Source organism: Dermochelys coriacea, chromosome 6 (genome assembly GCF_009764565.3).
Source record: "Dermochelys coriacea isolate rDerCor1 chromosome 6, rDerCor1.pri.v4, whole genome shotgun sequence".
Taxonomy (NCBI): Eukaryota; Metazoa; Chordata; order Testudines; family Dermochelyidae; genus Dermochelys; species Dermochelys coriacea.
Window position 1 is genome coordinate 74148964 of NC_050073.1, and position 13825 is coordinate 74162788.

At 40.9% G+C, this 13825-nt stretch overlaps 2 protein-coding genes across 2 annotated transcripts in view; both read left to right on the forward strand.

The window, feature by feature from the left end:
* Nucleotides 1-4590: 4590 nt before the first annotated feature.
* Nucleotides 4591-11932, forward strand: ZNF770 (zinc finger protein 770). Its single transcript, XM_038407079.2, is given in 3 exon segments — nt 4591-5193; nt 7658-9850; nt 9852-11932. Coding segments are annotated over 2 exon segments (2118 nt in total). The 5' UTR covers nt 4591-5193; nt 7658-7796; the 3' UTR covers nt 9916-11932.
* Nucleotides 9923-13825, forward strand: part of AQR (aquarius intron-binding spliceosomal factor) — a 125163-nt gene continuing 121260 nt past the window's right edge. Inside the window, exons 1-3 of the mRNA XM_043516838.1 lie at nt 9923-9966; nt 10454-10458; nt 11729-11802. Of these exons, the coding sequence (XP_043372773.1) occupies nt 9923-9966; nt 10454-10458; nt 11729-11802 (123 nt within the window). The remainder of the gene's footprint in view (nt 9967-10453; nt 10459-11728; nt 11803-13825) is intronic.

Consider the following 13825-nt stretch of genomic DNA (forward strand, 5'->3'; position numbering starts at 1 on the left):
GCTACCCAAGATCCATAAACCTGGAAATCCTGGATGCCCCATCATCTCAGGCATTGGCACCCTGACAGCAGGATTGTCTGGCTATGTAGACTCCCTCCTCAGGCCCTACGTTACCAGCACTCCTAGCTATCTTTGAGACATCACTGACTTCCTGAGGAAACTACAATCCATTGGTGATCTTCCTAAAAACACCATCCTAGCCACTATGGATGTAGAAGCCCTCTACACCAACATTCCACACAAAGATGGACTACAAGCCGTCAGGAACAGTATCCCCGATACTGTCACGGCTAACCTGGTGGCTGAACTTTGTGACTTTGTCCTCACCCATAACTATTTCACATTTGGTGACAATGTATACCTTCAAATCAGCGGCACTGCGATGGGTACCCGCATGGCCCCACAGTATGCCAACATTTTTATGGCTGACTTAGAACAACGCTTCCTCAGCTCTCGTCTCCTAATGCCCCTACTCTACTTGCGCTACATTGATGACATCTTCATCATCTGGACCCATGGAAAAGAAGCCCTTGAGGAATTCCACCATGATTTCAACAATTTCCATCCCACCATCAACCTCAGCCTGGACCAGTCCACACAAGAGATCCACTTCCTGGACACTACGGTGCTAATAAGCGATGGTCACATAAACACCACCCTATATGAGAAACCTACTGACTGCTATTCCTACCTACATGCCTCTAGCTTTCATCCAGATCACACCACACGATCCATTGTCTATAGCCAAGCTCTACGATATAACCGCATTTGCTCCAACCCCTCAGACAGAGACAAACACCTACAAGATCTCTATCATGCATTCTTACAACTACAATACCCACCTGCTGAAGTGAAGAAACAGATTGACAGAGCCAGAAGAGTACCCAGAAGTCACCTACTACAGGACAGGCCCAACAAAGAAAATAACAGAACGCCACTAGCCATCACCTTCAGCCCCCAACTAAAACCTCTTCAACGCATCGTCAAGGATCTACAACCTATCCTGAAGGACGACCTATCACTTTCACAGATCTTGGGAGACAGGTCAGTCCTTGCTTACAGACAGCCCCCTAATCTGAAGCAAATACTCACCAGCAACCACACACCACACAACAGAACCACTAACCCAGGAACCTATCCTTGCAACAAAGCCCGTTGCCAACTCTGTCCACATATCTATTCAGGGGACACCATCATAGGGCCTAATCACATCAGCCACACTATCAGAGGCTCGTTCACCTGCGCATCTACCAATGTAATATATGCCAGCAATGCCCCCTGCCATGTACATTGGCCAAATTGGACAGTCTCTACGTAAAAGAATAAATGGACACAAATCAGACGTCAAGAATTATAACATTCCAAAAACCAGTTGGAGAACACTTCAATCTCTCCGGTCACTCGATTACAGACCTGAGGGTGGCTATCCTTCAACAAAAAAACTTCAAAAACAGACTCCAACGAGAGACTGCTGAATTGGAATTAATTTGCAAACTGGAAACAATTAACTTGGGCTTGAATAGAGACTGGAATGGATGAGTCATTACACAAAGTAAAACTATTTCCCCATGTTATTTCTCCCCCCCACTCCACCCCCCACAGTTCCTCAGATGTTCTTGTTAACTGCTGGAAATAGCCTACCTGCTTGTCAGGTTTTCCTCCTCCCCCGCCCCTCCGCTGCTGGTGATGGCTCATCTTAAGTGATCACTCTCCTTACAGTGTGTATGATAAAATCCATTGCTTCATGGTCTCTGTGTGTGTATATAAATCTCCCCTCTGTATTTTCCACCAAATGCATCCGATGAAGTGAGTTGAAGCTCACGAAAGCTTATGCTCAAATAAATTTGTTAGTCTCTAAGGTGCCACAAGTACTCCTTTTCTTTTTGCGAATACAGACTAACACAGCTGCTACTCTGAAATATATGAATAAATGAAATAGAACACATTTACACAAAGCAGTTCAGGAAAATTTATCTATATTAAGAAAACAACACAGAAGGCAGCCATTTTATTGAATGATTTAAATAATCTCTCTCTTCCAGTTGCAAACTCATTCAGAGATAATGGGCCAGACCCACAAGGGTCTTAGGTACCTAAAGCCCAGTTTTAGGCACCACTGCCACCCACAAAACCCCTGTTCAGCTGCCACCTAACCCTCTAGGCACTTAAACTCACTCAGTGGCTAAATTTTTGCCCCAAAAGTTCCTACGCACCTACCTTTCTACCTCTAAGCATGCACTGTGTTGTCTCAGGCAGGCGCCTGGATGTCTGTCTCACTTAAGCCTTAGTAAATCCTCAAACCAGAGGAATAAATGGGCCAGCAACTGCATGAGAATCACTCTATAGTCCAGTGGTTTGAATACACACCCGAGAGGTGGCAGATCCCTGTTCAAATCTTTTTCTTATTAGGCAAAGGTGGGAACTGAATGTGGGTCTGCTACAGTCCAGGTGACTACTCTAACCACTGGGCTAAAGGTTATAAATAAAGGAGTCATCTTCCTCCTTTCCCTGGCCATTTTGTGTGGAGCTCCAAGTGCCCGAGCCACCTGACTCCAGGGAAGGTATTTCTGTGTATACAAGCAGTGATAGGAACTGCCATACTGGATCAAATCAGTGGTTTATATAGACCAGTATCCTGTCTCCAGCACTGACTAGTACCAGCTGCTTCAAAGGAAGTTGCAAGATCATAGTCAAGGAATAATCTGCCTACAGAGAAAATTTCTTCCTAGTCCCATTAGTTTGAGGTGGGTTTATGCCCTGAAATATGAAGGTTTCTAGTCCTTCCAAAAGTCTTTATTTTTAATCCTTTCTGTTGTAACTTTGGATATTCTTATTATCTATATAAACATGCAGTTATTTTTTGAATCCTGCTCAGTGATATATTGTGACAATGAGTCTCACAGGCCAAGTATGCATTATGTGAAAAAGTATTTCCTTTTATCACTTTTAATTTGTCACATTTCATGTCTCCCCCTTTAAGGGGAGAAGGGTTGAGCTGCACTTGTGACATACTTAACTCACTTCCCCAGGTGGAAAGAATGACTAATGATGTCACGACAGGTGGATCATATGCTAAAGCAGGTCTTCGGGCATAGGTAAGAGAGGTAAGAGAGGAGAACCAGAAGGGAAGAGTCTAAGAGCTTATCCCTTAATAGGGAGAAGAAGGTGGTGTGAACAAGCCTATACAAAGAATCTTCTTAGTTCCCAGGGACAGGGCCTGGGGAATGAAAAGAGCTAGTACCAAGCAGAAAGTCTAGAAAACAAGTTGACTGAAGAAGCCTCAACATGGAGTCTTTCCTTCTGAGCTTTATGTTAATAAACCAGACCCTAAAAAGGCCCAGTGTTATTAGACATGTGAAAGCTTTTGTGAGTCATCGAGGAGTCCAAGAGTAGAAACTGAGGCAATAATGAGTGTGATCCTAGACTGGGTTGGTGATGTGACAGCCTCCATATTCCTGTATTGTGAAGGTCAATAGAATGTTCTGGTCCACTTTCTCTATATCATTCATCATTTTGTATAGTATCATGTTCCCTCTTTTTCATTTCCTTTCTAAGTGAAAAGTCCCAGTTTTTTCAATCTATCTTCCTATGGACATTTTTCAGCGCTTCATTATTGTCGCCTGTCTCTGAACTCCTCTTTGTTACTGCCATATCCTTGTTGAAATGAGGTGACTAGAACTGAAGGCAGTATTCCAGGTGATGATCTACCACTGACATATACCAGCATGGGAATATTTCCAATATTACTCTCCATCTCATTCCTTAGGTGCCCGACGACTTTATTTGTTTGATTGCACTTGAGCAGAGCTCTTCAGTGAGCTGTCTACAATGTTGCCCAGATCCTTTTTTGTGCGCTCAGTGATCTGCCTGCAAAACATCCCCCTAGAACGATCAGACTTTTTGGAATGGCATCAGTCCCCCAAGCAGCCTCTCCTCCTGGACTGCTTGATGATGAGTGCGATATTAACATGTTTCACGGGGAGACGGACCTCCCCGACCCATGATCAGCAGAGAGCCAGGAAACTGCCTGGAAAACATAACCCTTTGGGACAAAACCTCAACGCCCTCTGGGTCAAAACCTCCCCTGCCCGGCTAGGACAAGACTACGCACCCACCAGAGCTTTGCCTAAGGACTCACTTTGGCGCAAGATGAGGGAATCGGCTTCCCGGGGGGTGGGGGGGGGGAAGATTTGGCAGCTGTCTGTGGGTGACACCACCGAGCGGTCCCTACCCAGTGATTTCCCCACTGGGCGGGGGGTTGCGTCTCTCTGTTTTTTATACAGCGCGTTGCCGGTGAGGGGCCGAGACAGACACGACACCCCTTCCCTCCCCCGGCAGCCCGCAGCAGCAGGCGGCGCGCCAGCCACAGCCCTCCCGGGCGCCTGCTGGGGCCGCTCCGCCCAGCGCCGCGGCCCGGGGAAGGAGGCGGGGTGGGATTGAACGGTGGGAACTGAAAGCTCGGCCCTGGGTTTCCCTGAGTCCCGGAGACTCGGTGCCATCCGGGGGGAAGAGTTTGCACGGCAGAAACCGTGCGAGGGACGAGGAAGGCGAGGGCGCAGCGGCCGCTTTTCAGGTTGCCCCCCCCGCGCCTTGCCTAGCCGGGGCGCCGCCGGGTCCCGGGAGCGCCGCGCTCCACCTCCCGAGGCGGCGCGGGAAGTGCCGGCGGCCGCGCAGCTGTTCTCGGGAGCAGCCTCTGGGGCAGGCGGCAGCCCCCCAGCTGGGCTGAGGCGTCGATTTGCTGCTGATTCCTCTCTGCCCGTCTGCTCGCTGGGGGCTCCGGTCCTGGCCCCAGTGACGCTTCCTGGGAATTTTGCGGTGAACTTAAGTGGAAGCAGGATTTGGCCTTGACTATACCTGGGATTGTCCCCCCTCCCCCCCCTTTGTAAGAAGTGTCACCGCCGTGGCCTTTCCTTTCCCCTGTAATGTGGGGAGTTTCTCTACCCTCTCTGCTTTGCGGGGTGGCTGCTGGAAGTCGCTGCTTTTTCACAGTGAAAAAGATGGTATTTTATGTAGTTTTTTCCACTCTTTTTGATTTATCTGAGGCATTATTTTTAATCCTTGGTTTACTTCTCTCCAAGAACTAGCATCCCAGATTGTGATCCTCTAAATTTTGGGCAGGAAGGGAATAATTCACTTGTAAGATCTGATCCCAAAGGTTGAAAAATGTGTTTAAATGGAGATGGTCTGTAAAAGGTGGGCATGGGGTGTCAGTTTATTTAAGTTTCTTTCAAACATGGTACCAGTCTCATGCTCATTGTTTCACTTTTATTTTGCTTCATAAAATGTTTCAAAAAAATTATGGGAAAATCAGGCCGAGAGGGAGAGTGTTTATCCTAGTCATGTAAACTGTTCTGCTTCTGGCCCATTTGCAAACAACTGTGGGTAGCTACAGTGTATCTGGTAAACAGTATCTTGTATCAGTGAGAGCTATACTTTTTTCCTAAAGGAAAGTTGGTGAAGAAAGCCAGGTTATGTATGTCGGACATTATGTTCACATTCTTATCTCTATCTTGTAATATGTATCTTGTAAAATAAGCAACTAGGCTTGTGCTTGCATGTTCTGTAGGCAATTTTACAAGATACATTTAGAGTGCATAGCAAAACTCAATCTTGGGATCCGGATAATTCTTTTTGTTTTAGGGTCGAGAGTTAAGTATGTCTGAATATAGATTAGTGACAACAGGGCAGAACTCTTGGGGGAAGTGAAGGCCTTCTTTGAATTATATTTTTGGCTTCAAAATCAGTAAATATAATATTACTTGATTCCATGCCCTTATGGCTAAGATGAAATGTAGTATTAGCTTAATATCTATTAGGACTGCAATCCAAGGACCATATCCTGGTCATGTGGAGAAATAGATCTGATGATATTAATGAGTACGTCTATTTGTCAAGGCTTGACAAGGCAGCGTAAATGATGATTCCAGGCTTGGCTGCTGCTCCTTATTTTGCAGAAGCAGCCCATTCATTCCCTAGATGTGAAAGGTGTATGTTACTGTCAAAACAATTGACTTTCGTCACTGCATGGACTTGCTTTATCAGGCTGTACTGGGAGGCCCATCCAGTTCTTTTCGTCTGGATGTGGGTCTATGAGAGAGATGAGGGACATGAGAAATTCTGAAAGACGGAAAACTTAATCGTTCTGAATGTTGTATCTACCACTTCAAAGAAGTGTTGCTGTTTACCTCCATAAATTCTGCTGCACCTTTGCAAGACAAGGATTGTTACTGACAATATAACAAGTGGGGGGGGGGGGAGAACCATCCAGAGTGAGAATTGCAAGCTGTTCAGAAGAGTATTTCTGAAATACTATAAACTAGAGTAGAAGGAAGCAGAGCTGTGATAGTTGAATGTCCGGTTCTCAAAAACTGGTAGCTAATAAATTCACTTGAACTTCCTGTACATAAAACCCAGAATTGGTATGAAGGAGAAAAACTGGAAACCTGGGTACTGCTCCTCTCCGTATAACTCAGACTGCCCCAGTTTATTACTCTCCACTTAATTTTGGGGGGCTGTTAATCTTTTTTGATATTTCTTTCTAAATGTTTAATATTAAAGGCATTAATTGTAGGCATCACTTCTAATCTTTGGAAAATTTGGATTCCTGAAGTTTTTGTGTGCATCTGTGTGTGCGTGTTCTAAAACAAGTCGGACCTCTTAGTGTTCACTGGTGTATTCATTTTAACCCAACTTGCGGTGAATAATATCCAAATGTGTGTACAATGAAATGTTATCGATAATTATTATTTAAGAAGGGGTATTGTATTGCTCAGAGAATTGCTTATGGGTTACAGAATCCATCACCCCTCAGGCACTGGTTCAAATGTAGGTCAATTTCAGAGTGAACAAAAGTTTTTATGCCATTAGATGGTTATTGGGTGGTCCATGAAATAAATTGATAATGTGAGTCTAGTTTCAAAGGGACAGCTGGTCACATCCCACAAATTACTAACAGTTAGTGCTAGTTACCACTCTTTTTGCAGTTTTAGCAGAGAGGTCATCAACTTGAATGGGCTAGGAGTTTGAGTTATGCTTTCCTTCCTAGAAGTGAGGGTACATTGGTGAGGTGCAGAAACTTGTATGGTACTTGTTCTCTGGACTTCAGTTTAAAGGACTGTTAATTTGGCACGTCTCACAATTTAACTTTTTACAATTTATTTATTTATTTATTATTTATTATTTTGAGATCCAAGAATCTCCTAGGTATTTTTCCCCTTCCTTCATTCTCCCAAATGTTACATCAAGTATATAAGCAAAGCTGCTAATAAGTAGTATTTATTTACAGTGATGATAGTGATAGAAAATGTATTGCAACCCCCCTCCCCCCAAAAAAACCAAACCAACTTTTTTTAACGAGAATAGTGTTTTTATATATTTTTTACCATAGCTGAAATTGATATGGCTTTGGAGTAACGTTCAGTGGTAATAGGGTGGATTAAAATGAATCTTGGTTACAGATGACTTTTAACTGACTCTCCTCTTCTGTAGAATAGTCCAGTTTTTTCTTAACACATCATATAATTTGTGGCTAGTCTGTAGGAAGCATTTTAAACCAAGTTAAATGTAGCTTACACTAGTTAAAATAACTGCAGTTGTCTGAAAGGCAAGAGAAAATTAGTCCCTAAAATACCTGTTTTTCTCATTCTTACTATTTTAGGGATCCGTGGAATTTAAGGAATCCTTCTCTAAGATAACTTGGCTGCTGTTCTGGCCTTCCTTCTAAGTGTTGTGATGGTTTCAATTGAAGTACATTTCTGAAGAAACTGACCAGAATAGGACTCTTACTGTTTTTCAAAATGTTCACAATTCAGCAATGCGTAACAGCTAACAAGATACCCAGGAAAAGGCCATATAGCTGTGACATCTGCTACAAACAATTTGAAACGCCATCAAAATTAGCTAGGCATTATCTTATACATACTGGTCAAAAGCCATTTGAATGTTATGTATGTCATAAAACTTTCAGACAGCTAGTCCATTTGGAGAGACATCAGCTAACCCATAAACTTCCTTTTAAATGCAACATTTGCCATAGGAACTTCAAAAATTTAATTACTTTCTTAAAGCATCAACAGCTTCATAATGAAAACTACCAGAGTGATATTAAGCAAGCTAAAAAATCAGTGGATGCCAAGCAAGATAGGCTGTTGTATGGAATATTGCATTGTTCTATTTGCCAGAAATCTTTTACAACAGAGGAGCGGTGGATGCTGCATCAGTGCACAAAGTCAGATCATCCACACAATGCCAGGAGGAGAAAGAAAACTCATATGTGTGAAACATGTAACAAGATGTTTCCATCTCAATCTAAACTGGAAAGACACTTGCTGATTCATACTGGCCAGAAACCTTTTAAATGTTCCTTGTGTGGTAAATCTTTCAGGCAGTCAACACATTTGAAAATCCATCAGCTCACACACACGGAAGAGAGGCCTTTCCAGTGTTGTTTTTGTCAAAAGGGATTTAAGATGCAGAGCAAACTCCTGAAGCACAAGCAACTCCATGTCAGAAATAAGTCTCTTCCCAGAGTCCTTTACAGAGCAAAGACTTCTAAATACCCTAGACCTCAGAACTCACTGGAAGGAAAAAGGGATAATTTTGAGAATGTTGATACTTATGAGTCCCTGGAGAATGATCCACTTGATGTTCACTCTATTTATATTGTACCTTTTCAGTGCCCAGTGTGCGAGCAGTGTTTTGAAACAGAGCGGGTTCTAAATTTGCACAAATGTTTTTACTTGAGAGATGGCAAAAATTCAAACAGTGGCAAATCAGCCTACAGCCACAAAGCCAACATTAAAAGTAAAGTCCTGATGAAGCTCAAACATGCTGGAGAAAAGGCATCAGATTCGTCTCTGTCTGACAGAAAAAAAAATAAAACAAGTCACTTTAAAAGTTATGATCTGTTTGCACCTAATGAGCAGCATTCTGATCGGAATGCTTCCCCTAAAACTTTTAAGAATTATCATAGCAAGCTTGTCAAGCACAAAATAATTAGCAATAAAAAGAAAAGGACATTTGTCATGCCATTATCCTGGCAAGAGCACCTACAAAAGCACAAATTAGAAATTAATTTAAATGGTATAATTACTGGTGAAAACATGTTAAACATGGATGATTTGGTGCATAATAAAGATGACTCTCTTTATGGTTCATTGGATGCTGATTTCTTTGATAATCCAGAAGCAGCACTTCACTGTGCTTTTTCAGCTCCTACTAAAAATATACATAATAGACACAAAGTGTGTAAATGTGACAGATGTGAAAAAATCTTTCCTTCTTCATCCAAACTTCAAAGACATTATCTTATTCACACGGGACAGAAGCCCTTTGGCTGTAATGTTTGTGGGAAGACATTTAGACAGTCAGCTCACTTAAAAAGACATCAGCTCACCCATACTGAAAAAAGACCATATAAAAGCCCTGTTTGCCAGGTGGAATTTGAAAATCTGAACAAACTTTTTAGTCATCAGGGAGATCACATTGAATTTAAGTCTCCTCAGCCTGTGGGTTATTCCAAAAGACCTTCACAGGCATCTGGCTTTCCAGAATTTGAACTGATTCAATCAAACCAAGCAGCTGAAATCAAAGTTGAGCTAGAGTCTGGGGACTTTGTTCTTGGCACCAACAGTAGAAACACAGAGCCGTATTTGTGTAGTAAATCGTTGGAAATGGAGCAAAGCCATTACAGTCACTGGTATGATTTTTCTGGAGATATGGAAAAAACTGAAGCTATTAAAAAGTTTTATCAGTGCAGTGTCTGCTTTAAAACTTTTAAATCGCCTTCCAAACTTGAAAGGCACTATTTAATGCATGCTGGACAGAAGCCATTTGAATGTTCAGTTGTGGTAAACTTTCAGACAGGCCCCACATTTGAAAAGGCATCACCTTACTCACTTTAAAAAGAAATCCTAAAGATAAAATGGCTGCCAGAGTTCCACTGAGTGGGATAACAATCACTAGAAGGTATTTTGTGTTCAACAAAAGTGGATTGTTTTTAAAGTCTAAAACTTCTGGATTACATAATTATGAACAGGCTTACATTAGATTGACTGATTTATGGAATGTGACTACTTATGTTAAAGAGATGACCTGAGGAAAGGTTAATGTATTGTTTTCAGGCTGTCTACTTATATATTTTGTGATTAATAAGGGTTGATGTTTGAAAACTTCCAGCACTGTTTTTTTTAAATTGTGAATTCATGTAGTTATTGCATAAAAATATTTCAGCAATCTGTAATGCAATATAAATCACATGTTTAAAAGTTGTGCCTCTTCCCCATCCAGAAGAGTTAATTCATGGCAATATGCTTTCTGACTGCACCTACCAAATAGCAAATGTAAAAAGACTGTCGTTGACCTACTTCACTTTGTCTCCATGTATGTTGAAAGCATAAGACGCATAATGTGCGTGGTCAATACTATTTTTCTTATGCTCTTGTTTGTTCTGCAGACCAGGTAATACAAGAGAAAAAGAAAGGAGTTGGAAAAGGAAGAATTGGAGGACAAAGCCCAGAGGGAAAAATAACTTCCGCAACAGGAACACGAGATTAATAGAGATAATACTTACCGGCTTTAAGAGCTATGGATGAAGAGTGCTATGTAAGAATTAGGTATTGAACATATGCACATTAAAATAATAGTGTTCCTGAGTCAATACAGTCCTCTTAACCTCATTTGACTCTTCCAGTCTTGTTCCCTGCTTCTTCTAGCTTTTTGGGTCAGTCCGCACAATATTCGTGTGGTGTTCTGCAACACAAGTGGATGAGACTCTTAATTAAGCCCCAGGTTGTTGGTGGGTTGTGTGGTTTTTTTTTCTTTCTTTCATGTAATGATGTCATTAATGTGTCCCCTTTCCACTCAGCCACCTTGTCCTTGGTTCCTTTGCAAGGCCAAAATTTTGAGTCATGGCCTGCTTGTTTCCTGGTAGTGCACACTGCACAAGTTAAAGAAATATTCCTTTGGATGGGATAAGATGATGACTTCCTTGCAAGACTGTTTGTCAGTTATATTCCTTTATAATGTGAAATAACGGGACTGTAAATGACAACTAGCTCCTATCAAGTAAATCCATTTGTGTATTAGTAAAGGCTGTAGTTACAGTATGAATTTTCTGGTAAGTGTTGGTGTCTGCCTACTTTCCCCCTTACGCTGAAAGAATGGGTGAGCAAAAATAGTTATGGACATGCTGGGGAAAGAGACTCTGGGAACTTGCAGATAAGAATGAAGTTAGGGTTTTTTGTTTTTTTTTTCGCCTCAGAAAGAAAAGCTGCCTGCTAAAGTTTCTTTGTTGTGTAACTTCTCAATGCTTGAACCCTAAAGTTTCCAACTAACAGAAAATTGGTGAGATTCTTTTCATTGTTTAAGTAGATCCAGATTTATTTAAATGAACTCTTTTTGACTTATATTTGCAGTCTTTAAAGTGACTAACCTAAGTCTTACAATGGTATAAGCTATATAATATTTGGTATAAATGAAGTGAGGATTTCCTATCTGGAGATCGTCTCCTCCATATGAGAGAGTAAAAATAGAAAAATGGTCTTGCTGGTATGATCTCATACTTTGCTATTGGTTATACTTTTCGACTTTTTCCCCCTCATCTCCTGTCCCTCCCCCAACATGATTTCAGATTGTTTCATATTGAGAGGCAGAATACCGTAAAAAGTGTTTTGGAGGTGTGCTGTAGGCTCTTTTGAAATACCTGTAACAAATCTTTTTATTTATGTAGTACTTTTATTGTGCACTTCATTTGAAGACTATAGAGGTGTGAAGACCAACTGTGTGAAATTTGATATGCAGAAGGTAAAAGATTAGATGTCATAGTAACTAACACATTGCTGCATGTTAGAACAAAAAACATGTTAGGTTTGTTTTTGAAACCATTTTTTCTGCTTTACAAAAAAAAATAAACTTTTCAATATATATTTAAAAAGAACCAGACTTTTCATGTTTTAAAAAGTTTTGAGAGTCAGATTAATGACCTGAAACAAGGTTAAAGTAGAGAGCACTGCTATTAATTGGATCAAACTTGATGGCTAGTCTGGGGAATACAACCATGGTAACTTCTTAATCTCTTTGTACAGACCTAATCACTCTAATGGAATATACACAAGAGCATTTTAATAACTACTATAGAAATATTGGTATACCAGTACTTTATTATCTATCAGATACTTTATTTTCCCTGTACATCTGCGTGTATAAATATTATGGAGAGACAGTCTTCTCCCCCAAATAAAGGTAAAATACACTTACTGTAAGTGTATTTTATAATTGATTATTGCCCAGACACAGTTAAATTTTTCAAGAGTCCTTTCCTTTTCAAATTCTGCATACATGATCTGTAGTCACTGGGCAATTCTTTGCCCAAATTTGAGGTGATCCGAATGAGCTGGTTTTGATAGATGGGAGTGGGGTTCAGAAAATGGGTGTTTACTCATGTTATAAAAAGTGAATGCTTTTTTTTTTTTAATGCCTTATCTCAAAAGTAGCTTTTCCTAGAAATTTCAATAGAGATTTGAAAGATCTTCGAGGGACTTAATGCACAAGCCCAATTTTGAGATCAGGAAAGGCACATTAGGAAAGTGGTTATTTTTAGAATCATGCAATAATTGTTAGGGCTCTAGGGAACTTTTTAAAAGGGGTCTTTTCCCTTGATTTAGTGGGAATTTTATTCAGCCCCAAGTTAGTGGTGAAGACTGAGGGACTGATTTTCCCCTCCTTTAATTCCATTAACTTTCAGAGGAATTATGCAGTGGAGTGAAGTGGAGGATCAGGCTCCTAAAACTGAACTGGAAAAATCTAAGAGTGTGAAAAACTGGCTGAAGTCAATGGCAACATTCAGATAGGGCCAGGATTTTTCCCTATGTCTCTAGGTCTTTTCCTTGCAAAGATAGCCTTCGGAGTGCAGATTTATGTTAAGGCATGTTAACTCTGCATTTCCATTCATTCTGGTGTCCTAGAAGTGTTTAAATGTAACCTTCATTCGGAATTCCAGGCTTTCTAAAGATTTAGTTTAACTTTTGTTTCTACTGGTGATGTTATCCTACCACAAACCTGTGGAAAGTGCACAACTGATGTGAATTACTGGCTGTCCCGAGGAGAAACATGAAACCCCATCTCAAGGAGTTTTCTGGAGTAGCAGCCAGCAGGCAACCTCTAGGATGATAGATTCTGAGGGCTTCATACTGCCATGAAAACCAGGAGGAGGAGCAAGGTTGCCCTAGGGAAGCACAGAGCAATTTTTGCTATTTTAAACATGCTTAAATTACACTTCATATTATTCATTAGTATGCATAGTCGTTTTGCATAATGCTTCATGGCAAATTCAAGACACCAGTCTTTGAAATATCTTTAGAAGCATAACCATTGTCCTTTTGTTTCATGAAAGGGGACTCATGTCTAATAGTAATAAGCTGCTAGCATAAAGCAATTCTTTTTTAAATAGCTAAACCAAAGGAAATTATAAACAGGAAAACAATCAAACAATGGGTCTCTAATGTTGAGATTTCCCCAGGGAAACCTAGCAAACTACATGTTCAGCTTTGAGACAAACACACTTCATATAAGGAAAAAGACCTAATTTAGTACAAATAGAGGGAAGAAGGAAAAATATTTTGAAAATAATACAGATAAAAGTGTGTAATTTCAATTAAATGGATTTTGGCTTGTCTGTGGAATAGCACCAAAAACATTACTGTAGATAAATAATAGACCAAAGAGACAGAATGATGCTGTAGTTTGGTGGTTAGGGCACCCAGCAGGAAGTTTGGAGACCCACAGTCCTGTCTCCTGGCTTCAATGACTGTTTATCCTTGACAGAAAC